Source organism: Euphorbia lathyris, chromosome 5, assembly GCF_963576675.1.
Source record: "Euphorbia lathyris chromosome 5, ddEupLath1.1, whole genome shotgun sequence".
Taxonomy (NCBI): Eukaryota; Viridiplantae; Streptophyta; class Magnoliopsida; order Malpighiales; family Euphorbiaceae; genus Euphorbia; species Euphorbia lathyris.
The window spans coordinates 85,671,830-85,699,166 of NC_088914.1; the positions used below are offsets into that span (position 1 = coordinate 85,671,830).

The 27,337-nt window shown below is 37.2% G+C and overlaps 2 protein-coding genes across 7 annotated transcripts; one reads left to right on the forward strand and one right to left on the reverse strand.

The window, feature by feature from the left end:
• The first annotated feature begins 19,621 nt into the window (after positions 1 to 19,621).
• On the forward strand, positions 19,622 to 21,837 carry LOC136231016 (uncharacterized protein At4g28440-like). Its single transcript, XM_066020246.1, has 2 exons — positions 19,622 to 20,008; positions 21,401 to 21,837. Exons 1-2 carry the CDS (start codon positions 19,774 to 19,776, stop codon positions 21,586 to 21,588), a joined length of 423 nt encoding a protein of 140 aa, XP_065876318.1. The 5' UTR covers positions 19,622 to 19,773; the 3' UTR covers positions 21,589 to 21,837.
• Positions 21,838 to 23,610: 1,773 nt separating this feature from the next.
• Positions 23,611 to 27,337, reverse strand: LOC136231236 (protein NUCLEAR FUSION DEFECTIVE 6, mitochondrial-like). Of its 6 annotated transcripts, none has more exons than XM_066020549.1 (3): positions 27,069 to 27,336; positions 26,843 to 26,964; positions 23,611 to 23,903 (listed from the first exon to the last, which is right to left on the reverse strand). In XM_066020549.1, the coding sequence occupies exons 1-3, from the start codon at positions 27,215 to 27,217 to the stop codon at positions 23,881 to 23,883; spliced, it is 294 nt and encodes a 97-aa protein (XP_065876621.1). In that variant the 5' UTR covers positions 27,218 to 27,336; the 3' UTR covers positions 23,611 to 23,880. The 6 variants fall into 6 exon arrangements, with proteins under 6 accessions (XP_065876621.1, XP_065876626.1, XP_065876625.1 ...); XM_066020554.1 differs by lacking the exon at positions 23,611 to 23,903 and adding an exon at positions 23,926 to 23,948 and having other exon boundaries at positions 27,069 to 27,337; XM_066020553.1 differs by lacking the exon at positions 23,611 to 23,903 and adding an exon at positions 23,968 to 24,162 and having other exon boundaries at positions 27,069 to 27,337.

Sequence of the window (27,337 nt, forward strand, 5' to 3'; positions counted from 1 at the left end):
ATTGGATTTTCAGTTTTGTTGAGAGGATTTTTAGGGGTTCTAAGGATATTAGGTTGGTGAATAAAACTCTTCTTGTTCTAATTCCTAAGGTGGAAAAGCCTTCCTCTTTTTTACAAATGAGGCCTATTAGTCTTTGCAATGTGCTTTATAAGGCAGTGACCAAAATTGTGGCTAATAGACTTCAGTGTATTCTCCGGATATTATTAGCCAGAATCAAGGTAGTTTTGTTCCTGGGAGACAGATGATGGACAATATTGTTATTGCTCAGGACATGGTTCATTCTATGAAAATGAAAAAAAGGCAAGCGTGGTATCGTGGCTCTTAAGCTTGATCTGGAGAAAGCCTATGATAGGCTTAACTGGAATTTTCTTTTTGATAGTCTGAAGAGAACTGGGATTCTGGATAATTAGAGGAGGTTAATTGAGGTTTCTATTACTTCTCCGGTGTTTCAGGTTCTGATCAATGGGGATATGTCTGAGGAGTTTACTCCTTCTAGGGGTATCCGCCAAGGGGATCCTATGAGCCATTTCTTGTTTGTTATTGCTATGGAGATATTGACTCACCTTATTCAAGAGGCAGTGGATACTGAGAGCTTTCATCCTGTTTCAATTAATAAATTTTATCCCCCGGTTACTCATTTGTTCTTTGCAGATGATGTTATGATCTTTGTCGAAGGAAGTGAGGAGCAAATAAGTGTGATTATGGATATCCTTAAAGACTTTTGCTCTACTTTAGGCCAAAAGCTTAATATCCAAAAATCTCGAATGTTTTTCTCTAAGAATATGGATCAAAGGGTCTGTAAAAAGCTGAGTGAGTTATCAGGTATTCCACTTACTAATTCTTTGGGTAACTATTTGGGGGTTCCTCTCCATAGTGATAGAGTTTCTAAAGCTTCTTTTAAAGATATTTTGGACAAGACTAATAGTAAGTGTGCTAATTGGAAAGCTAAATCCCTTTCTCTTGCTGGCCGTCTTACCTTGATTCAATCGGTGAACTGTGCGGCTCCTAATCATATTATGCAAGCTTGTCGGTTACCTGAGCCTGTTCTTAAAGATCTTGATAAAATCAATCGGCGGTTCCTATAGGGGGACTCGGGAGAGGGAAAAAAATTCATCTTGTTCCTTGGGAAGAGGTTTGTCAACCTAAAAATAAGGGAGGCCTTGGGATTAGACAAGCTAGAGACAATAATAAAGTGTTGTTAATGAATCTCCTTTGGAGGGTGTGGCAATCCCTGTCTGCTCTTTGGGTTCGGCTTCTTTGCGGGAAATATAGGAAGGATATGATTTTTGGGGGTCCTAAAGAGAGAATTCATAATTGCTCCTTTCTATGGAAAGGGGTTAATGCTGTGTTTTCTGAGTTTTGCTCTGGGATTGGTTGGTCGGTGGGCAATGGTAGATCAATTAGTTTTTGGAACGATACCTGGCTTGGGAAGCAACCTTTAATAGATATTTGTTCTTATCCTCCGCCTCCTGAGATTCGAAATTGGAGGATTGCTGACGTTGTGGATTCGGAAGGGGATTGGGATTGGTCCAAGTTTGATTCGTTCCTCAGTCTTGATACCCTCCTGAAAATTCGGGGGGTTAAAGTTAGTAGTAAAGAGGAAGATGAGGATATTCACTGTTGGAAGTTTACTAACAACGGTGCTTATTCTTGTAAATCTACTTTTGAGGCCTTTAATCAGAATTTGGATGATCCTCCTTCGAACCTTTGGAAGATTATTTGGGACTTGAAAGTTCCTTACCGGATTAGGAGCTTCCTATGGCTTGGTGTGAAGAATAGGCTGCTTACTAATGTTGACAGGAAAAGACGTCATTTGGTGGATTCTGAGGCTTGTAGTAGATGTAGAGCTCATGCAGAAACTATTTGCCATGTTCTTAGAGATTGCACAAGGAGTAAGGATGTGTGGAGGAAAGTTCTTCCTATCCAGTTTCTCTCTGCTTTCTTTGCCTATTCAGAACATGATTGGTTTAATAAGGGGGTTAGAGGGAATCTGTTGGCTGAGCTGGAGCATGGTGCTATCTTTTTTGCTGTTGTCTGCCACCAGATTTGGCATTGGAGGAAAGCGGATATTTTTGGAGAAGGTGCTGTTGTTAATCCTAATATGCTTGCTTTCTTTACTAAAAAAGTTAATACAATCATTGAAAGTTTCAAGGTTGACAATTTAGCTAGTTCCATCCAAAGGACTATTGTTCATCTCATTGGCTGGAGTAGACCAGGAGAGGGGATGGTTAAGTTGAATAATGATGGTTCGTGTCTTAAGAACGACAGAATCGCCGCTGGAGGTGTTTTAAGAGATGCTGGTGGTGCTTGGTTGTCTGGCTTTGCTCAGAATCTGGGTTTGGGCTCTTCATTTACTGCAGAGCTCTGGGGTATTCTTATTGGGCTTAGGCTCGCTATAAATCTAGATCTTAAAAAAGTGCTTGTGGAGTCTGATAACCTGGAGGCAGTCAAAATGATTTCTGACAATAAGGCTCTGTGCTTAGGTAGCCAGAATTTAATTAAAGAGATTAGAAGGGTTTGCTCCACCTTCGATTCCATCAAATTTTGCCATGTCTTCAGGGAGCAAAATCGGGTGGCTGACCGGCTTGCTGCTGAGGGCCATGAGAGGGTGTTGGGCATCTCAACTTTCTCTTCTCCTCCAGACTTTCTGTTTTCTTTGCTCTCGGATGATAATGTGGGGGTTAGCTTTCCTAGGCTAATTCCGGGCTAGTTTGGGTTGGTGTTTTGCTTGTCTTTTCTTTCTTTTTCCTACAAAAAAAAAACTAGTCGAAGACCCGCACGTTGTGCGGACATAGTTAACTATTTTCATAACTGATTATTTATGATAACACAAATGAAACTTCTGACCGGATCACGTCCCTGTGAGGTGCCGTTGGGATCGGCCGGGGACACTCCGATGCCAAAGTCAGTAACAAATATAGCGAATAAACTGAATGGACAAAGCTTAGCGAAAAGTAAGTATGAGTGCATGTACCTTGATAGCCTAGACGTGGGCTATTTATAGTAGATAGATTTGTAACTTCTAGGTAACTAGAGAGTCTCCATTAATGCTCATTTAATGGCGGTTACAAGTTACTCTTAACCTGGCGGGTTAAGACTATTAATGATTCATTTAATGATCATTATGGCCGAGTTGACGGTTAGCCGTTACTTAAGTAAGTGGAGAGATTCGCCTTAGAGATCCGCCAACGGATCTCTTAGAGCTAACCCAGGGGGATCCGCCGGGCGGTTTCCTATGCCACGTGGCATATTTGAGGCGATTATCTCTTTTAGTCCTCGCGATAATATCCCGATGTTATCAGAAGCCCCCCCAAAATGCCTTTAAAGTCCTTTAGGGCTTTTAGACTTCTGCGCGCCATCACACGCTTCCGCATTAATGAGCACTCTATTCGAGGTTCTTTGAGGGTTGACACGTGTAATCACACTGCCCTAGGAGCATTTTAAAATGCCGTCTTCCTTCTCTGGAGTTCTCTTTCTCCCTTGCTTTCCATTTTCTTCTCCTTTTCGGAGTTTTTCTCAGAAACCTCAAGCTTCTGCATTTCCATGTAAGTGTTCTTTACATCATTTTTTGAATGTTTAGAAGTTCATCTTCGTCTTCAGGGTCAACTTCAGAACTTTTTAATTTGCCATCTTCTCCTCGTATTGAAGTAGATTTTAGTTGGTCCTCGTCTTCGTCTTCGTCGGAGGATTCCCAATTTCTCGCCGGAGAAATTAATTCCGGTTTAGCTGAGTTCAATAACTCGGCGCAGAGCCATTATCGGACTCTTTCCTCTGGAAATCCTTCTTTTCCTTCTAGTTTCGCTCCGGCCGGTGCCCGTAACCGGTTTCTGGGTTCAATGGCTTCTTCTTCTGTTCCTGTTAGGAAGAAGACACCTCGAGCAGAATCCACTTCGTCTCGCATGAGTGCCGCGGATTTGGCGAACCTATCAGATCGCTTTCCGTGGATTAAAAACTACGAAACCCAACTCCCTGCTTCACATCAACGCCCTTCCAATCCGCCGACAGGCTTTTTTACTGTTTTTTGTAGTCATGTTGAGAGAGGGTTTCGCCTTCCTCTTCCCAAGATGTTGGCAGATATCCTCTCGTATTTTGACATTGCTGTCAGCCAACTACATCCTAATGGTTGGCTTGATATGGCCTTGGATTGTTATCTGGCATCGAATTTAGGCGTAACAACGTGCACAGCTGGGATGAGAGTTTCTTCTATGTGAGGATAAAGGAGGACGAGCCATTGGACTTTCCTTTAGTCTGGAACTCTCGTCCACTACACATGGCGGGAGACATGCGAATCTTAACGCTTGGTGATGAGGCTGTGGCGGATCTCATGAAGCAAATTAAGGCGGATGCCTTAGCCTTCATGATGAGCGACGTTCCTTTGATCCGCCGAGTGGAGGATTAACTTGTTTACTCGAAAATAACTCAATTTGATCAAGGTACCTTATTTATTTTTGGAGCTTTAATTTATTTTGATATCTTCTTTTGGCAGGGCTGCATCTAAGGAAAATCGTGCTCTTGCAGAGACGCGCAGGCAATTTCGAGAAGAGGAAGCCCGCAAGAAAAATCAAGAGGCTATCCCTCAAACTGATACGGGCAAACGCCCTATGGAGACGACTGCTGACCCGCCACTAAAGAAGAGGCGGCCCAATACCATTGGGAGTACCAAGATAATGGCGGATGCCATTAAATCTGCCAAGACTACTGAAAAAACGGTTCAGGTAATGCATCTCTGAATTCTTTTGCCTGCTTGTCGGATTTTGAAGTGGCGTATGGTCTTTCTTACTTATGCAGACGGCGAAGCCCAGTACTGGCGAATCTTGGTCCGCCAAGTTGGCTGGACGAACTTTCGAGGATGAATCGCTTTTGAATAACCTGGACAAAGCTCTAGGACAAGTAGGAGAAGTACAAAGGGGCTATGACCAAATCCCCAGATCGATCCACGTCCAAAAGGGAAAATCGGAGCTTCTTTCAGTAAGTTTTTTGGAAGAGTGTGATGATTTCTTTGTTTCTGCTTTTTGGCTAACTTGTTTTGCTTTTCTCAGCTGTACGCCCGCCTACGTACCTTGGAGAACGGGCTGCTTCAGGATAGGGTTACTGTTGAGAAGCTGGAGAAAGAGTTGGCAAATGCCAATTCTTCTTTTGCCGTTGCCAATGCCAACCTTTCTTCTGCTAACGCGAACTTGGCCTCTGCCACAGCTGCTTTGATTCTCCGAGACGAGGAGATACAGAAGTTAAAGGCAAAGATAGCCTCCGATGCTAAAAATCATGAAGATGCTCTCGGGGAGGCGGAATACACGGCAGGCGAACAAGCATTCTTTTATGGAGAGATGCTTATGGCGTATTTCTCCTTAGCTCATCCCGGAATCGATTTCACAGATCCTGAGTTCGTCGTTCTTGAGCCGGAGGATGTGGCGAGGTTCAAGAAGATGCCTGATGCCAAGGGGTATCTCCGCGATTATGTAAGAAGATGGATGAAAGGAACCTTGCCTGAGGCTAAGCCTTCTACCATAGCTGTGGAGGATGATCCTCAGGAGATACCGTCTAAGGCTGATTCAGAACCAAAAGGGGATAAGGAGGTATCTCTTGGTGGCGAATCTACAACTGTGGAGAAAAAGGATCCTCCGATGTGCCCTGCGGGTGAGGGAGGCGTAAAAGGGGATGCCCCTGCTATCATTTAGTTTTTGTTTGTATAAGTTTTTGTAAAAACCAGTATGATTCCAAACATTGCTATTTAATTCACTTTTACACTTTGTTCCCGATAGTGTTTTGAATGCGAATATGTTCAGGATTTTTGTTTGAAGTAGGTGGCTAGCCATACTTCACCGTATGAACCTTTGTGAAGGTTTGAAGCTGTTCTATTCCTCCTTAGAGGAAGTAAAGCTGCCAGGGGTTCGTTTTGCCACCTATCTTTGAGGTGAAACGATCCGCCCGTAGGACTTGTAAGTCCTTCTTAGGGAAGGACAAGAGAGTGTAAAGACCTTGCGTCCAAGGATCGTTTTAACTCTATTGGTGACCATGATCTGCCAAGTGGCGGATCTGTTGTGATTGTGAGGAGCGTTGGATGCCTCCTTTTTATGACTGGAATATTGATATTGCAGTAGTGAATCATAAAAAAGAAAATGGATAATTAAACCAACAATCTTTATTAATGGAAGAAACACCTTATTACAGGAGATAGGTCTTTGCAAATGAGCCTCATTAAAACCTTTAACAAGAAAAACCTCGTGGGAAAAAGCTTGTTAAAGAAAAAAGAGTACTCAAGACCATAGGTGCATTTCATTCTCTGACCAAGTGTTTATGTCGGCTCAAGAGATTCGCCATGTGTGGTAATGTATTGTCCTCCGCATCATCCTTATCCACTGCTATTGTAGTGCATTCCTCTTCTGTTTCCTTTTTAGATTGAGGGCGAATCATTAACGAAGCCGAATAAGTTTCTTGAGCCACTTTTTGACAACCTCTAACCATCACTCCTCCATTGACCGTAGGAATGTAAAGTGTTAGATGGCGAATAGAGATAAGGGCCGCAACTTCGGAGATAAATGGTCGTCTGAGAATAATATTGTAGGCCAATTGTCTATCTAGGACTGAGAACTCCAGATCTCCTTTCCAAACTTGATCATCCCCAGCAAGTTCGCACTCCAAAATAACTTGGCCTTTCGTCTGAATGGTATGACCAGTGACTCCCAGAATATCGACCATAGTTGGTTCCACTTGGACAGGATCAACTTTAAGTTTGATGAATGCTTCTTGAGTGATGACGTTACATGAACTTCCCGTATCAATCATCACCCGTCTAATTTCCCAGCCTTCAACCATCATTGTGACGACCAGTGCATCCGCATGGGGTGCAATCTCTAGACCTGCGTCTGAAAAAGGGCGATTTAACGATATCCCATCAAGGTTGATCATTTTTGCCTCTTTTGATGCTGGTTGATAACCAGGTCCGCCAGCTATGACATTAATAGTGCCCTTTCCTTTCTTCTTTGAATCCTCCTTGGATCTATCATCGTCTTTTCCTTCCGTTTGGATGAACCGATCCAATTTACCTCTTTCAATGAGTCGTTCAATTTCTCGAGCTAACTCCCAGCAAGCATCCGTATCATGGCTATTTTTCCTGTGATATTTGCAATAATTTTTAGGATCCTTGCCTTTATTGGTATATTCCCCCCCTTTTGGCTCGGGGTATGAAATGCTCCGTTTGTGCTGGCTGTTCTCGATCCACATAAGAACCTCACTTTTAGAAGCATTAAGAGGTGTGAAGGAGGTGACAAATGTTGATTTGTTCCTGGAATCTCTTCGTTTGTTTCGAGGAGAATCTTGACGTTTGTCTCTGTCCCGATCTCGGTCTCGGGAGCGGGATTCGCCTCGATCCTTCTTTGGCGATGATGGTGAGCCTCGGCGAATATCATCTACCTCTATAAAATCTTTGCAACGTTCCATTAATTCCGCCATGCTGGTTGGTTTCTTGCGGATGAGGTCTTCTTGCAAACTTTTACAAGTAGTGTTTCTCACAAAGCATTCCACAGCTACGGAGATATCTACGTCAACGATCTGTATACACAATTGATTAAAAGTGTCTACATAGTCTCGGAGGGATTCATTCGCCTTTTGTTTTAACTCAAAAAGCTTTCCAGATTTCACCACTGCAGGAATGCAACCGGCGAATTTAGCACAAAATTCCCTGCTCAATTGATCGAAGCTGTTTATTGAGCCTAGAGGTAGGGATTGAAACCACAAATAAGCCGGGCCTCCTAACGTGGTGACAAACATTTTGCAAAGCACAGGTTCGGTGGCTCGATTGAGTCTGGCCATGATTCTGTATTTTCGAACATGAGCTTCCGGGTTGTCTTTACCTGTATAAATTGCCAGATTAGGGATTTTAAACGCTCTTTCAGTTTCCTCTGCTTCAGTCCAAGCAGCAAAAGGCGAATCCCTGTTGGCGAATGGATTATGCCTAGCATTTTCTTCATTCATTTGAAGCACTAGGGCTCTGACCCTGTCATCAAAATTCTCCGGCTCCGCCCTGGGATGATCTCTTCGTGGCGATCTGCTCGGAGAAGATGAAGAACTCGATTCGGACGATGAATCCGATGGCGAATGTCCTCCTCGTCCGCCTCCCCTTCTTCCTCTATTGCCTCCTCCCCCGCTTCCTTTGTTTGGAGGATTCAGCTCGTTTCCTCCTGGTTGACCTCCTGTCAGAGTGTGTCCAACAGTTCCCGAAGATGGATGGGGTGGCGGTCCTCCTAGATGAGACGTTTTTTCTGGTCTCTTACTCCTTTTACGACCAGTAGATGGAGGAGATCTGCCACGGCGTGAAGATTTTGTTCGCCGGGGCGAAGGAGATCTTGGCTGTTTATCTTTGTTCTTTCTGTGCTTTTTGCGAATGGGCTCTTTAAATCCACCAAGGGACGAATTCGTCCGTGGTCGTCTGGGTACATTCGGCCCATCAAGATTAAACCTTGGAACTTCTGATCCGCCAGGGGGGACCACGTCATTCCTACAGCTTCCTTCACCAGGAAACAGCTCCCTCATAACTGGTCGTGATCCACTTGGCGCCGTGGTGGTTACCATAGAGTCAACGTTATGAGCTTGAAGGAATGAAGAGCTACGAGCCCCTGGTCCTAGACCAAAGTTTAATGGAGGTAGAGACGAGACCACTGACGTAGAAACCGTACTACTATAAGGAATAGTTGTGAACGCTCGAAGGCGGTCTCCAATTTCAATCCCATATCGCGCCTCGATATCCAGAACACACATATCAAGGAAGGATGCTGGGGGCATATTTCCATCGATATTCATTGTGGGAGCGGTCGTACCCGTGTGCCCAGCACTGGATGGTGTGATTACTGGCGACTCGATCCCTGAGGAGGGATTTAGTATTTCATCGTTCATGATGTTTCAATGTGACCGAAAAATCCTTTATTGGGTTAAGGATTCCACGTTCACCGCACCAATTGATAACACAAATGAAACTTCTGACCGGATCACGTCCCTGTGAGGCGCCGTTGGGATCGGCCGGGGACACTCCGATGCCAAAGTCAGTAACAAATATAGCGAATAAACTGAATGGACAAAGCTTAGCGAAAAGTAAGTATGAGTGCATGTACCTTGATAGCCTAGACGTAGGCTATTTATAGTAGATAGATTTGTAACTTCTAGGTAACTAGAGAGTCTCCATTAATGCTCATTTAATGGCGGTTACAAGTTACTCTTAACCTGGCGGGTTAAGACTATTAATGATTCATTTAATGATCATTATGGCCGAGTTGACGGTTAGCCGTTACTTAAGTAAGTGGAGAGATTCGCCAGCGGATCTCTTAGAGCTAACCCAGGGGGATCCGCCGGGCGGTTTCCTATGCCACGTGGCATATTTGAGGCGATTATCTCTTTTGGTCCTCGCGATAATATCCCGATGTTATCAATTTATTAGTATATTATACTCCCTAAGGTCCACAATACATGTCTTTTAAGGTTAATATACACTAATTAAAGAATGTAATTAATTTTAAGCAAAAGACTCTGTTACCCTTGTATTAATTGCATCCACTAGTAACTTCATCTATTCCAAAGTAAAAAGCCAACTTAAATAGGGGTGTATTTGGTAAAAGTAAATTAATGTGCATAGATTGAAGCAAAATATCATGTATTGTGGAACAAAAAAAATCTCTAGAAAGACATCTATTGTGGGAGTAATTATTATGATTTATTTTTTTTTTAATAATAATGTCTGGATTATTATAAAAAATTATTATTTTTTAACACAATTTTCAATATAAGATATAAAAAATAAAAAGTACACGTCAAAAAATAAACATGTAATATAATAAATATATTTATAACAATAAAACACTCGTGTTTTAAATTTAGAAAACTTATAACACACATCACATTTATTCATATAAATGAATATTACTATGAATATATTTTTCATAATGTCAATATGCTTGAATTAACGGTATATCAACTTCAGTGAATGCAGCCACAGTTCTATAAAACGCAATATCAAATGAACAACAATTATGATTTTTATTGGGAGAAATATCAAATCCATGAATAAAAAATTAAAACGAATGAATTTGATTCTAAAAGTAGTATGAGACTGCATATGATATATTTCTATATCACACACATATCAATATCAGCCTACTTAAAAATTTAAGTCAATAGACAATAAATGAAAGGGATATGACGATCCAATTAAATAATTTTTATTTGAAATAAATAAAAATTATAATTAATAAATTTTAAGAATTGAATATATGAAAATGTTAAAATTTAACTTAGTATCATCTATATAGATACAAATAAAACTGTTATAAAAACATAATTATTAAACCATTAATTTACTAATATATGAAAAAACTTTTGAAATACTAATAATTTTGTACAACCCACAAAGTGTTGCAAAAGTAACTGTCTCAATATCCCATAATTAATGTACATTTTAGGATTTTGATTATAAAAAATTATTTTTATTTACTTTCATTTTGAGTTCATATATGTCATAATCCAAATTGCTTCAAGAAAGAATAAATATCTTATCAAGTTGATAACGTGTGAAAAAATCATTGATCGGAGCACTTCCCTGTGAGGCGCCGTTGGGATCGGCTGGGGACACTCCGATGCCAAAGTCAGTAATATTTCTGAGAATAAACTGTAAGCACAAAAGTAGAGAATCAGTAAGTGTACCTCAATAGCTTGGGATGCAAGCTATTTATACTCATGTAGTTGTAACTCTTGGTAACTAGAAAGTCTCCATTAATGCCTCATTAATGGCGGTTACTGATCTTATTCAAGTATGACCGTTAGCTTATTAATGGGCTATTAGTTGCCTTTATTGGGAATCGGCTTGGCCGTTCCTTGGGCGTATCGATGTTTGACGGCGGGTCTCCCAAGGCGTTTGACCCTTTGAGGCGTGTTGAGGAATCCATAGATCCGCCACCTATGAGTCTTGCTTTATACGCCATCTAGAGATTCGTCGGTGGATCCTTATCCATAAGAGTATTGATGGCGGATCCTTCATTCTTTATCTAATTATGCTTTTTCCCCATGTATGATATTTGGATGTTATGGAGATGTAGATGAACAGTCATGTCATTACTTATCTTTAATTGCTATCAATTCTCCATTAATCCCAGCATTTATCTTTGAAACCCTCAGAGTTGGAGTATTCGAACAGTCAAGTCTTTATTCCCCTTTAATGGCTATTAATTGCCATTTAATTGTATTTATTCCCATTCATGGATGGTAATAAAGGTGCCTTTTGGTATTCTTAGATTCGTCAAGGCGTATGTACGCTCTCCTTGAGAGCTATGGTGGGTTTCCACTACTCGCTCTCATCGGGCGTATCTCGTCATGGTCCACGTGGCGTGGCATAATGCTAGAGACTCCTTCATTTTCCTCATTATTGCATATTCACCCCTGCATTAATCCTGCATTAATTCCACATTAATCATACATAAATATCTCTTTTAGAAGGAATAATGGTTTGCCATTATTTCTATTAATTTTCCCTTATTCCTTATTCAAGAATAATTTGGGTTGTTATCAGAAGCCCCCCTAAAGGTATAAAAAGCTCTTTAGGGCTGTCTAAATGGTGTTTTATTTTTCTATCTTGGAGGAAAGTGGACCCGCCCTAGATGGGATCATATATGGATATGATGCACTTTTAGGGGTTTTTTTCTTCTTCGTGGATAGGTGGTCAGCTGTATTCATTGTTAGCCTCTAGGGGCTTCTTGAGAGTTATATTTCCTTTAGAAAGGGAATAACCCGCCCTCTATGGGACCATTTGTTCCTACCGCATAGGATTATGATTCATCTTAGGGACTTCTTTTCTTCAGTTCTGCCATATTGAGGAGAATGACCCGCCCTTAGGGATCAGTAAGAATGATCAGCCATTTAGGGACTTTTGCGCATTTTGTGGAGGGTTTTGACACTCTAGGCATTTGCCTTTTTAGCCTTTACTCATTTTCCAAAGTATTTTTACTTTGCATTTGTGAAGGTGAGACTTCGTTATTTCTATGATGAAGACGAGGATTCATTACTTGGATGAAGATGAGGCTTCATTGTTTGGATGAAGACGAGGCTTCATTATTTGGATGAAGACGAGGCTTCATTATTTGGATGAAGACGAGGCTTCATTATTTGGATGAACCCTTTTCTTTCCAGAACTATTTTTACTAATGCATTATATCTTTTAGCAAGTAACTTTTTAGAATCTGGTTTACTTAGGATTTCTCCGATTGTTTAGGGTAGGTGGCCAGCCGTACCCCAATGTGTGAACCTTTTTGAAGGCTATAAGCTTTTATTCCTGGTGAGGAAGTTAAGCTACCCTAGGTGATCGATTGTTTCCTATCTTTGAGGTAAATCGATCCACCAGCGGGTCTTAATACTCTCCTTTTGAGAAGAATATTTGAGGGTGTAAAGAGCTCACGATTGAGAAACTTTTAACCTGTCCCTGACGGCGATCAATCGTTTCCTATCTTTGAGGTAGATCGATTCGCCGCTGAGATTATTGTTCTCCTATATTTGAGGAGAAAGTTTAAGGTGTAATTTTCTCATGTTTGAGATAATTTTAACCCGCTTTTGATGGTGACCAATATTTTTCTTATCTTTGAGGAGAGAGTTGAGCTCATTTGAAAGCTCTTGAGAGTCTGTGTTTCTTATCTTTGTGGAAAGGGGATCCGCCCGTGATGGGGATCAATTGTCCTATCTTTTCATTCGCCAGCCATTGGGTGTATATCACCTCTTTGATTGTATCCGCCTTCTTCAGCTTTGCTATTTCTTCTTCTATAGAATTTAGAAAGAAATAGAACAAAACTAGGAAAATGAATATAAGAAATATGGCGAAAAAGAACAAATTATAAAATATAGGAGACTATAACAGTTTAATGCACATATAAGAATACGTAAAATACTAATTTTCAGGCCCATGGTTCTGTCTTTTCTGAGCAACTAGAACCGCATCCTCAATGATGTTTAACTTATGAGTAATCACATCTGGGCTTACTCCTGTGGGGATCTCATTCTCCCATGCAAACATGCTTTCAGACTCAATGAGAACTTTTCGTAACATCCTCCTTGATCTTAGGTTTTAATCCTTTGGAGATCCACACCAGCTTTCCATCAGCAATAAGGAACATTTCTGTGTCGCCCAAAGCTATAGTGACAAGTTCATCTTCCTCACCTTCGTCATCTTTAGATTGTGGGCGGATCGATAGTGACGCCGAGTAGGTCTCTTGAACCACCTTTTGGTTCCCGCTAATCATTACTCCTCATTTGCTGGTGGGAATGTACATTGCCAGACGGCGGATGGAAATTAGGGCTGCAACCTCTGAGATGAACGGCCGCCCAAGAATGATGTTATAAGCTAATTGCCCATCCATAATAGAGAACTCCAGATCATCAATCCACGCTTGATCATCATCCGCCAACTTGCATTCCAAAGTTACCTGGCCCTTGGTCCGGATAGTGTGACCTCTGGTTATGACATTGCAAGAACTGCCCGTGTCTACCATTACTCGCTTCATTTCATCTCCCATCCTTCAATCGTCATTGTTACTACCAACGCATTTGTATGTGGAGAGATTACTGGACCTATTCCTGCAAAAGGGGCAATTGAGGGATGTTTTATCCAGGGCGGATATTTTTGCTTTTTTCACGGGTGGCTGATACACTGGTCCATCTGCTATTACATTAATGACACTTTTGAATTTCTTTCTGGGATCTGTCTTCTGCTTGTCGTCTTGTTATTTGTTATTGTAGACAAATCTATCTAGTTTTCCAGCTCCCAGCAAGCTTCAAAATGTGGTGGCCATTTCTTCTATGGAACCTGTAATACGTCTTGGCGTTCCTTCCAACGGTTACATGCTCCCCTCCTTTGGGTTCGGGATATGTAATGTCCCGTTTATATTACACTCTTCTCCTTTATATTGTGGCAAGTTGGAAGCTTTAAACCTTCTGTCCGCCTCGTACCACATGATCCGTGTTGTGAATGGCGAATTCCTGTTAACTGCACGGGCGTACCTTTCTGCATTGTTCTCTCATCTATCTAGAGCAGCATGCACTCGCCTTTCAATCTCATCATCCCTGTGTTCAGTGTTGAATCGTGGTGGTGAAGTCGGCTCTTAATCTTGATCTCGATCATGTGGAGGTTATGCTTGGAACTATGGTCTGACGCGGATGGATGTTGTCACAACCGCTGGAGCCATTTTATCTAGCTTCGAATATCTTGTCTCCGCATCCTTCAACATTTTGCTAACATAATAGATGGGGAACTGTTGACCTTCTTCTTCTTGAATAACCACGGTGCACATAGCTTTATCCATGATAGATAGATACAAATGCAGGTCTCCCCTTCAAATTGGTCTGCTCATCAAGGGTGGTTCTGCTAGGAATTGTTTTGTACATTGAAATGCTTGTTGACAATCTTCTTAGTACGATGATCCGCCCGTTCAACCTCTGGATCTTTCTCACCCTTTGTGGGGCTTTTATTTAGGCGCTCTTTTCACCTTTCTCCTCATAGGGCTTTTATTTATATGGATTTTCTCTAACTCCTTTTTGGCTAATGACGTAGTCAAGGAATTTTTCTGAAGCGACTCTGAATGTACACTTCTCTGGATTGAGCTTTATTTTTCATGCCAGTGTTTGGCACTGGTTGAAGTATTAGCGATTCCCTTGTACTTGTGGGTTAGTATTGAAAGAACTCCAGAAGTGGGGCATATCCTGTCCATTATTAAAAGATTGTGGTAAGGCATAAAAGCTATATTCACTTACCTTGGGGATCAATGGTTTGATCCATGGAACAAACTTCATTGTGAAAGACTGTTTGGCCTCATTGGCAAATATCATGCACGATGCAATGTCTCTTTATGGAATTTTTAGTTCATCTTGGAATCAATTTAGTAATTCCTTCACGTTGGTCCCTGACTCTAGAATGAACTTAGTCAAAGGATAAAACCAAGTAAATATTATATGCCAAACAAATTCATAATAGAATTTTATTCATGCTTGTGTTAATAATACCACGTATAACGGTCATAACCATAAAGATTACTACTGCACATAAATATTATAATGAATTCTTAATAAATAACCATAATGAAAATGGTTTAAGAACAATGTCCTTTTGTATTTCAATGCGCATTAATACTCAAGATAACATATTTATTTTAAACATCATAAAAGTTATGACATTCTATATTGAGTAAGATATCTTACATAGTTGCTATTTACTTGCAATCAATATTGTGCATCCATGCATTAATGGCATTCAGAGATCATTAATGCCTTGTTTGGATGAAGTGTAATTAAAGTAAGACAAATGATGGTTTAATAATGTAGTTATATATGAAACTACTCTTATATCATTTCATTTGTATAAATAAAATAAAATACAAAGGGTAATTTTGGTACATGTACCATGATTCTCCTCCAATTTGGGGTGTAAGGAAAATTGCTCAAAATTCATCATCACCTACCTTCATATACCATCATCCAAACAATCTCTAAGGAACTGTCATGTATATCCTAAGAATTTTGCATAAATTAATGTTCTGATCCGAAACTTACACTTGCACTATTTTGTAGTTAGCTCAGGGTATGAAAGTTTCGTTTATCCAAATTGGTAATTCATCATCCCATAATGGCTTTAATAGTTAGGGACAATTACATGATAATCACAAATAGATTCAATATGTTCAAGTCTCTTACGTTGGTAAAAGAAATTCTAATAATGTCAGATAAACAATTTTTATATGAATAAACACATCCTTGTAAAAAAGGGAATGAAATAACTGTTTGACAAAACAATATTCAAGAATATGAATTTCTGATATTAAAAGTACTATATATGAAAAAAGCCATACATAGATGGTGAATTATACAAGAAAAACCAAATATGATTTTTTTTTGTAATTTCTTCTAATAGTTATATGCATGTTCATCCAAAAGACTGATCAGACCTAAATCATTTGTAATTACATGAGCCTTTTATGATATCTTAATATTAAGTGGTAAAATCACCTTGAATGGATGAATTTTTTATAAAATTCCAAGATTACGGATCTTATACATGCATCTTATACTAATTCAATGATAAAAGCCTATTACACTTGTCATGCATAAAAATATGAGACATATTAAGCATGTAAGATTTAATGAAAGATCTATGACTTTATCTTTCACAATTTATTAGATTTATCATAATAACATAAATGATATTCATAGCACTTCATAAGGGTAAGGAATTTCAAATTTCTTTAATTAAAAATGGAACAAGAAAGGAGAAGAAACTTATCTTGTTTATCATAAAATTCCAGATTTAATGTAGAAAACTCATTCTCACCAATATATAGAGAACCTTATCTTTGGATAGATTTGTTTGTACTGATTGAGCCAAGGTTTGAGATTGTGATTTCTATTCCGTTGACTCCATTATTTTGTTCTTTTTGAAACTCTGTACAATCAAGATTTTGTGATCTTCTATTTCGATCCACGCTCACCGCACCAATTGATAACGTGTGAAAAAATCATTGATCGGAGCACTTCCCTGTGAGGCGCCGTTGGGATCGGCCGGGGACACTCCGATGCCAAAGTCAGTAATATTTCTGAGAATAAACTGTAAGCACAAGAGTAGAGAATCAGTAAGTGTACCTCAACAGCTTAGGATGCAAGCTATTTATACTCATGTAGTTGTAACTCTTGGTAACTAGAAAGTCTCCATTAATGCCTCATTAATGGCGGTTACTGATCTTATTCAAGTATGACCGTTAGCTTATTAATGGGCTATTAGTTGCCTTTATTGGGAATCGACTTGGCCGTTCATTGGGCGTATCGATGTTTGACGGCGGGTCTCCCAAGGCGTTTGACCCTTTGAGGCGTGTTGAGGAATCCATAGATCCGCCACCTATGAGTCTTGCTTTATACGCCATCTGGAGATTCGTCGGTGGATCCTTATCCATAAGAGTATTGATGGCGGATCCTTCATTCTTTATCTAATTATCCTTTTTCCCCATGTATGATATTTAGATGTTATGGAGATGTAGATGAACAGTCATGTCATTACTTATCTTTAATTGCTATCAATTCTCCATTAATCCCAGCATTTATCCTTGAAACCCTCAGAGTTGGAGTATTCGAACAGTCAAGTCTTTATTCCCCTTTAATGGCTATTAATTGCCATTTAATTGTATTTATTCCTATTCATGGATGGTAATAAAGGCGCCTTTTGGTATGCTTAGATCCGTCAAGGCGTATGTACGCTCTCCTTGAGAGCTATGGCGGGTTTCCACTACTCGCTCTCATCGGGCGTATCTCGTCATGGTCCACGTGGCGTGGCATAATGCTAGAGACTCCTTCATTTTCCTCAGTATTGCATATTCACCTCTGCATTAATCCTGCATTAATTCCACATTAATCATACATAAATATCTCTTTTAGAAGGAATAATGGTTTGCCATTATTTCTATTAATTTTCCCTTATTCCTTATTCAATAATAATTTGGGTTGTTATCACAAGTGTACTTGACGCTTACAAACTCCCCGTGTAAAGAATTAAGCAAAAAAACTCAACTTTTTGATAATAATAATAATGTGGAATCCATTACTAAAAAATGAGAAAGAAACTTAAAATGGTAATCATGACAAAACATGATTTATAATTGAAATAAATTTTATCGTAAGTATAATGTTTCAATATCTCTTTAATTATGTTTTTAATATGTCTCAAACTTCAATGAGCAACTATTATGTGAAATTTTACATTTATTCATACAAAAAATGCATAAAAATAAAAAAAATCAATCAATATGAGTTACATAAACACAAATAAAAAAAACAGTGAATTGGAAATACTCTAACTCCAATTAAACCTAATAATTGAATTCATATAAAGCCGAAAATCTAAATTTTAGTTGGAGTTAACAATCGAAACGATTACACCTAGCAACTTATTAAAAAGAAATGAAAATATACAAAATCTTTATTTTAGTCCTTTGAAAAAAACACAAATAAAAAAGAAAACATAAATAAGGCAGCGAGAAGTGTGAGCAACACAATTGAGAACAAAATAACTAATACATATGAAAAAAAATCGAATAATTACATTCAGAAACATAATGATTTCTTGTAATTTTTTACACATTTGTTTTTCCCGATTTCAGTTGTTCATGTCTTTTCTATTTCCACCAGATTTCTTCAATTAGAGATATCCAAGTCTAAATTCTCTAAATTCCTAAAGAAAATGCTATTAATACAGTTTATCAATAGAACTCGCTCCTAAATAAATCTGAATCTCTTAATGAAGTAAGAACAAAATTATAAGACTGTATTATTTGAAGTAAAAACAGAAGTATAAGATTAAGAACAAAACTAATACATAATCAAAATTAAAGGTTGAGGAGGTCTTTGATTTTCAGTGGCCAATGAATATAATGATGGAATATTATTGTTTGGCTCTTTCGTGGAAAATTACGGGCGTACCAGAGAATTATAGTATTCTCAAACTATAGTATGAAATTGAGTGCAGTTTCTGACTTCTACGTAACAAATGAAATTGCGCCTAACTAATCTTCTAATTATCAAATGATTGTATGGAATAAAGAGACCGTAAAATTCCAAAGATTCGATTATCAAAACGATACCGACCTTACAGAAATGATTGAACAACAAATAAAATAAAAATATACTGGGAAATGAATGAACTTTGGATCTGAAAATTGAAACTAAGAGAACAACTGATAATTATAAAAATCCTGAAATCTAGAGATAATTTGCTAGAGTTTTGCTTGTGTGTGTTGAGTTGTTGAGTTGGGTTGTTGTCATCGTGATTTCTTCATTTTATAGATGTTGGAGGTAACTTCCTGCTTCTTTCCACTAATCCACGTTCTCCATCACATTGAGTAACCACTCCATTTTGACTTCCACGATGAAATTGATTATGACGCTTTCTAACTTTTCTGCATTTTAATTGGCTCGTAAAAATACACGTTAAAATATTAATTGACCTTCTGATGTCCCTTTGATTTACCTTAGGTTCCCCTTGAGGTTCACCTTAGAAAATAGTTTTCCTCCGGTATTCACTATTGGAAAATCTATTTAGATGTAAGTTAGGCCAATTAATATATTAAAAATAATTAAAAGCAAAAAATTTATTTACGGTGCAAACAATTATATATCATGCTTTTTATATAGATTTATTTGTAACTTTTGAATTTCCTTCGGTTTGTGTTTTTTCATCTTCCTATAACTATTTTTTTTTTTGTAGAAATCTTCCTATAACTATTACTTTCTTTTATTATTATTTTTTTTTTATAATAATTATTTTCTTTTATTAATTTAATTAATGTGTTACTAATTGATAATAAATAATGTGTTAATATAGTATTAATGATACAAAGATAGTTAAAATTCATTTATTCTTTTTACTCCTATGATAACAACTACGTTCAAAAGCCTTAAAAGCACTTCTTGTAAATTCTCTCGGTTTCCGTTTCGTAAAATTAAAACTTCCTATGAAATTAGGGTTAATTTTACCCATTTCCCCAAGAGAAATTGAAGGGTCCCACCTAATGTCACCGAATGAAATCATCCAAATACGCACAAACTACATAACATAAACCCTGCAGTGCTATAACATACTCCAAGAAGCCAAAACCAAACACCAAACAAACCCCCAAATCAAAAACCCTAATTCCAAATTCTCTATTCTCTGACCCAGGCCAGAGGACTTGCTTGCTAGGGTTCATCAAACTCTCGATCTCCATCTCGATCTCGATAATGGCCACAGCGGAGAAGCGAAAGCCTGTCTTCATCAAGGTAGAAGAACTTAAGCCCGGCACTACCGGCCATAATCTCATCGTCAAAGTAGTCAACTCTAAGGCTGTTCCGGTCCCTAAGCCCCGCCGCGCTCCTATGTCTCTGAATACTCGTCCTGCCCGTCCCGCCCGTATTTCCGAGTGTCTCGTTGGTGACGATACTGGTGCTATCGTCTTCACCGCTCGCAATGAACAAGGTTCGTCTAATTTTTTTTCTCTCTCTGTTTTTTGCAGCTTCATGAGTTTTTTTTTTTTTTTGTTGAGTATATGGAAGATGAACTGATGTAGAGCTTTCGATCATCTGATATATTTGGTTTTTAACTTGATAAACATAGAACTGATAGATTTGGGTGTGATTGTATTTTCTATTGTTTTGCCCCCTCAACTTCAGAATGTTTACCAAGCTCTCTTTCTAGTTAGGGATAAGTTACTAAAATGGACGCATGGTTTTTGGAGAAGTATCAATTTAGGCTCTACTTACAAAATAGCAATAATATATGCTTAACCTTTAAAAAAGTATCAATTTAGACCTCCAGGAAGTATTGGACACGTCATTCCTATTACCCAGTTAAGAACTTAATGACGTGTCTCATTCCGTTATAGAGGCCTAAATTGGTACATTTTTTAAACGTTAAGCCTATATTGGTGCTATTTTGTACGACGAGCCTAAATGGATACTTTCCCAAAAACTATAGGCCTATTTTTTTGTAACTTATCCCTTCTAGTTAAAAAGCACCTTAATGTTAAGCTTGTTTTGAGCTAATATATTATGGAAAAACTTAAATGATGGTTGTTTAGGTTCCTTTCATTTTGAAGGACTTTGTGACGATGTAAGAGTTGTCATTTATATCATTTTTATTGTATATAATTATGTGCAATAAATAAATAGATCACAATTATGACATGATAACCTGTTTTGACACCTCTAAGTTAAGCTAAATTTTGGCCAAAATTATTTCTGACTGAAAATTCAGATGCATATTGAGTCTGAGAATTGTGGATTCTGAATTAGGATACGTTGTGCTAGTGGCTAACGGCTTCATTTAATTGATTGAAGGTTTTGTGCCCCCATTGAGTTTATATATGTTTGATTCATTCACTTAAGTTTGATGCTTTAATGGATCATTTGATTGTTGGTCTCATTTTGGGTTAAAATTCTGAAGTGGATTGATTTGGAAAGTTCATCTCTAGCATGGACCGCATATCTTGATGTTGCGGGAATTTTTCTTTGTAGCTCGACTTTTTCCTCTTTTTCTGCTTACATGTTCCCATATCCTTGTTTTTTTCTATCAATCCCTTGTTCCCCCTCCCCCCAACAAATCCTGAATTCAAGTTGATCATGTTTTGCCCTGATTCTAAATATTGGTCCTTGTCTCATGGACCGCACATCGCTCATTCAACCCTTAGAGTTTAGAAGCTTAGGAGTTAGTAGATCTCATCTCTAGCATGGTCATGCACATGAGACATCTAATACGCCAGGATATTTTCATACGGTTTTTCATTTTCTTATGCGGATCTTTATCGGGTATTGATTATTAGTTGCTATATCTCTTCACCATGTTCTTAACTCCAAGCCATATTTTATGCAGTTGATCTTATGAACCCTGGTGGCACTGTAATCCTGCGTAATGCAAAGATTGACATGTTCAAAGGGTCGATGAGGCTAGCAGTAGACAAATGGGGACGTGTCGAAGTTACCGAACCGGAAAGTTTTGATGTTAAAGAACAGAACAATCTTTCCCTGGTTGAGTATGAACTAGTGACTGTTCAAGGATGATTAGAGTCTAAAAAGGGGTGAATATTTTGGGAATTTAGTGAAGAAATTATTTTGTTACTAGCTTATGGACTGTTATATTAAGAGACAGATGTTGGGGCATGGTATAAATTTTTTTTTTTGGGTAAGCTGTAATTTTCAATCTCAGTATGGGAATATTTAAGTTTATCAGAATGGGAATTTAGTGTCTGAATTTATTTTAGGCTGTCAAAATTCTCAGTTAATTAATTGATGGTTATTGTATTTGATCTAGATTTTTGGATTAATGTGCAGTTTATTTATTAATCTGACGATAATTATAAATATTGGAACTGTGAAATTTGACCTTTCATTTCATTATTTCAAAGCATTCCTTCTTCATTGATATTTGAGTTTACTTAATTGCAAAATTAATAAAAGCTTTAAAATGCACTTCGCAAATTGGTTATTTTTTACTTAATTGTCTTAATTTTTTAAAATTTTATTTTTGATTTTTTAATTACCAAACAGTAATTTTAATATTTTTTAATTAATAAAAAATACCCTTCAATTCCATATAAGTCATTGTAGGGTATTTAATACAAATTAAGTAGTATAATTAATATAGAGTAATATTAATGAATTTATATTGATTAATTAAAAAAAAAGTCTCTCTCGTGTAATGATTGGTGAATAAGTTTTGGAATATTAAAAAAAAAAAAGTACAGACGAAGATAAGAATTTAATGTTTAGACCAAAAAACTAAACTAAAAATACTAGAATGACCTATATAAGGGAATATGAGTAATATTTTTTTATAATTACAAAGAACTTTAAATTATTATTATTTATAGTTTATTTATTCCAATCGATCAATTAGACATAATTTAATACATCTTCCGTCCCATTATCATTATTAAATCATTCCAGAGGTTTTTATACAAATTAAGAAATTAACTAAGAAATACAATAATATAGAATTAAATTAATGAATTTATATTGGTTAATTTTTAAAAATTCTTTTATTTAATGGTCGGGGAATAAGCATTGAAATGTTAAAAAACACATGTACATAAAATCAAGACAAAATTTTAATGTTTGGACCGAAAAACTAAACTAGAAATTTTTTAAGAACTAAAATAATTTATATTTTAAAACGATTTATATAATGGCACAGAGAGAGTATAATAATAATAATAATAGATATAATGTTGGATTGGATGGATACTCTTTCATAATATATGTTCAATTTTTTTTAAATGTTAGTTGATCACTCCAGAAAGCTAGGTTGGATTGTTAATCAAGCTTAAATTAGTTTGTCATGACTCATGATTCATCCACCGAATTTAGTTTCCTTTCTCCATTGTGATGAAAGACACCAAGGTATGATCCAACGGAACACATACTGTTTAAGTGTGGTCGTTCTAATTCATTCTTTCGTGCAGCCTTATAAGGTGTTCGTTTGCAACGATGTGAGATTGTGGTATTATCAAAACTAACAACTGCAATTTCTTATTCCAAATCAGACAGTCACAATTAATCAACCAGACAAAAATGAAGTTCAATTAACCAGTAATTGCAATTTCTTCTTAACATAAAAATCAGAGTAGAGCAATTTTGATCACATGGACCTTAATGACCATGTAAAATTTGGTCATTCGCCATTAGATCTAAACTTATTAGAATCGTAAGATGAAGATTCAAAACATCACAAGGCTTAAATTTAATAAGCTTAGATCTAACGATGAATGGTCAAATTATATATAATGTTTATTTTACATATTTATAATTTTACTTATCTATCTACTATAATTAATACCAATGTAACACTATTTTTTGTTATTTCCTTATTATACACTGTTTTACATTTTTCTTAACAAAATTAGGTTATTAGTTCACTAATAAATTTCAGTTTCGTTATAATGCCTATTAGAAACAGTTCGTCTCTAAAATTCAAAAAAATTTAGTCCGGTCAACTGCAAATTTCAATCATGTTCGGTAATGAAAAGACCGACCCCCGCTTAATCGTTGGTTTACTCCGTCTCCTCATAGGAGTCTGCCTTTGCTAAAACGTTTAACATTTATTCATAATTCTTTTACAAGAAAACATCGATGATCGCTGGAAGGCGGACCAAAAATCATTAAGTATAGCAACAAGATTACGACAATTAACCGTAAATAAAGCAACCTAATGATTAAATTTGAGGTTTAAGAGAAATCAGGGAAAGACAGTAATTTTTTTGTTACAAGTTACAACCATACAAAAGGCGATCAACAATTCGAGTATCGAATTTTCTGAATATAATCAACCTAGAGCTCGAGTAGAACGAACTGCCATCAGTTCCCCGAGTAAGAAACACCTGCAAGCAAGCAGTGCATATCACCACACATACAATTTCATCCATCTACAGTACGAAAACGGAATACGTATAAAGACCATTATGAAGATGAATTGCACGAAAGCAAAGCGTATAGTAGGCAGAAGCAGAAGCAATACATAGTCAGACGCTCATCGGTGTCGATAAACAAAACTGTATTGCTACATTATTAAGAAAATAAAGACATAAAGCTCAACAAAGCCCTTCTGCATGCCGAACTTGCCAATAACAGATTACAACCCTAAACACAATAGATTAAGTCAGACATAAAGGGAAAATGAATTCTCAATTTAGAAAGGCATCTGCGAAAATATACTAATTAATTAATTCTTTACAATACTTCTTTCGCAATCATTACAGTGAATAAAGTAGCCGTTATATAGTACATGACACTAAGCTAAAATTGTGCAGTTTAAATTTCCTTTCCGGTCAGATTCTTGATGGTTCTAGCTAAGAATACAAACAAAAGAAGAACGGAATAGGAAACAAAAAGCGAAAGAAGAAAAGCTTCAGCTTCATTGTGATAGATTCTTTTAGGATTCAAGCATCTCAAAAACTTTTCCAGAACCCGCCAGATATTCATCACGCATCATCAGTGCAAGCTGATTAAATGCAAGATACAAGGATGGTTCACATTTAGTCTTTTCCGTGCCAACAATAGTTAAGTTTCAAAAAAAGGAGGCAAATGAAATATATGTGTCAATTCAATCTTATTCATTACATTCTTCTAAATTGATTTATAAACAGTACATGTTCAGGCTCAAAAGATACGGGGAAACAAAGGTGGTGTGTTTCAGGTCTAGAAAAGGGGGAAAAGCCAACTAATTCATCTAGGTTTCGGAAGCAAGAATACCAATTTGTCTCCTCAGCTGCTCATTCAAAACTTCTAAAGGCAGATTTGTACTAAAACTGGCTCGAATCCTCTGAGCATTCATCACACATCATCATTGCAAGCTGATTAAATAAAAATAATCAGTATGCTCCTCTAGTGGTCAGATTCTTTTCTTTTCTCAGATCAAAACCAATGAAGAAAAATGCTCAAATTCAACTAGCTAAACGTTTGACTTACAACAGATGGACCATTTTATAGCCACACATATTGGTCACAAATCTCAAATTATTAAACTTCCATATGATAATTGATAAGAGAAAAAGTGAACATGATTAATTTATGGACAAAAACTAAACTCTAGCATAAACATGTAGAACATAGTTATTAGACTCGTACGAGTGGACGCGACTCGTACGAGTCGATACGATTCAGGTGGATTTCGAGTCGACTCTATGGTCTGACTCGAAATTCACCTGAATCGGCCATGACTCGGCCGCATCGGCCGAGTCACCCGAGTCGGCCGAGTCATGGCATTGCCTTAAAAAAAAAAATTTAAATGTAAAATGGAAAACGTACGATACAGGTACTGGATTGTAACATCCATTTAGTGGAATAATTGTTGTGCTGTAAGTCTAAATATCGAATGTTGTGTTGGAAATAAATGATATTAATGATTGTAACATCCATTTAGTGGAAAACGTACAGGTCCTAGTTTTGAAATTTATTTGTTACGGTTAAACATAAAAAAAATAAAAAGAATAAATAAGTGTAGAGATGTTTCAAATAATTATGACTCTTCACTTGAAGTTGTGAAATTGAAAGACGACTCTTCAACTTTTAAGTATTTAACTTGATCAATATTTCTATTTGGATATTAATATTTCATTTTTAGACCCATATTTAAAGTTAAATATGGTTCATATTTTATTTTTTTATAATATTTTAAAATTGATCCGTATACGATTCACGAGTCTCGATTCACAAAATGAGATTTCGAATCACGAGTCGTATCTCGATTTAACAACTATGATGTAGAAACAATCTAAGGGAAGTATTCCGATGGAACTCTTAATGGCATCAGATGAGTAAGGTGAAAAACTATAGCAGTCCAAGCATATGATATAGACTCAAATGGGGCAAAAAAGACATTGAATTGAGAAGAAATTTTCATCCAAGTTAACATAAAATGCAAATATGATTAATTTCTGAATTGCTGGGGAAAAAAATCCAGGAATCGTTTTCTAGAATTGCTGCCGTTTTACATCAGTTCACAGTTATTTCTAATAAATATTCTCACTTAGTCTATAAACGATGCAACTCCTTTAATTTAAAAGCTCAGAAAGCAAAACAGTCCAAGTCCATCTCTGCTTCCTGATCTTCATCTAGTCTCATCTTGTCCTACATCAAGGAAGAGAAGGAACATGCACTTACTTTTATTTTCTTTTTATAAAAATGAAGCATGAAAAGAAAAAACAATAGTATAGTTTCCTTTTCCTAAAAGCCATGAAAAAAAATGGTAATGGACAAAGGTTGAAGTTATGCCATCAGAATTTGTTATATGCTCAAACATATCTCCAGTTACGACCGAACCAGAAGGACCTAAAGCTGCAAATTTAACTTTTCCACTTGTGCTAAATTACAATCATACAAATAGTCAATGATTCTACAAATATCCATGAAAGAACCGCAAATTCTGTTCTATTACAGACCTAAGGGATAACACCAGCAAGAAAGAATCTACAAAATTATAACAAATTGGTGAACCTAGAGAGAGACAGAACCGTTCTTCTGAAGAAGACAGTAAATCAAAATAAGCACATATAAACACCTATCCGTATAGTTATTTAGGCATCAATTTTCGAACAGTGGTTTCTTTAAAATTTAAGATAACCTAATACTCCTTAACCCATTGAGAAATTATACACTTAATAACAGCTTCAGAAGTATGAAATATACCTAAATAAACTACAATTTGACTTTCATTGATGGAGATCAGTTGTGATTCAATAGTCAACCCATCAATTTTGGTTCAATCCATACACCAATTCAAATTCAATTAGAAAGATAAAAAAGAAAACAATGTTAATACCTTCCAGAAGCCAACCGTAGCTGCGTGGAGAGACGGAGAGCATCGAATTCATCAATGCCGAAGCAGTAGCCATGTGATATGGCATCATTGATTCGACACAGAAGCTCGTTTCTACAGGTCGCCTTTCATCAGCGAAACAAAACGCAATCTTAGAAACTTAATTCCAATAAACAAAATAATAATTGAAAAAGATGTTCATGTATATAGAGGGGAAATGTAATGCGACCTGAAAATTGGTTGAGAAAGAGGCTTGTTCGCGGGAGAGCGAAAGGGAGAAGCCGGTGAGGCTTTGGGTTTTGAGGCGAAGCGTGCGGCGGCGTTGCGAGCGGAGGAGGTAGAGCGAAAAATGGACCTGGCGGCGGAGAAAGAGGCCATATTTTGGGCTTTCGCGATGATCAGAAAGAAAGTTCAGAGATCTTTTCTTGGGGAGTGAGGTTTTGCAAAGGGCACTTAAACCCTGTTCGAATATGGAGTGTTTGTTTGAGGGTTTATTTG

Bases quoted from the DNA above. Each gene is read 5' to 3' on its own strand.
- LOC136231236 (XM_066020549.1), bottom strand. From the start codon at position 27,217: ATGGCCTCTTTCTCCGCCGCCAGGTCCATTTTTCGCTCTACCTCCTCC. The intron at 26,965-27,068 runs GTCGCATTACAT...CGCTGATGAAAG, and splicing joins CTTTCTCAACCAATTTTCAG to GCGACCTGTAGAAACGAGCT. The intron at 23,904-26,842 runs GTATTAACATTG...GCTTGCTTGCAG, and splicing joins CTACGGTTGGCTTCTGGAAG to GTGTTTCTTACTCGGGGAAC.
- LOC136231016 (XM_066020246.1), top strand. From the start codon at position 19,774: ATGGCCACAGCGGAGAAGCGAAAGCCTGTCTTCATCAAGGTAGAAGAA. The intron at 20,009-21,400 runs GTTCGTCTAATT...TATTTTATGCAG, and splicing joins CACCGCTCGCAATGAACAAG to TTGATCTTATGAACCCTGGT.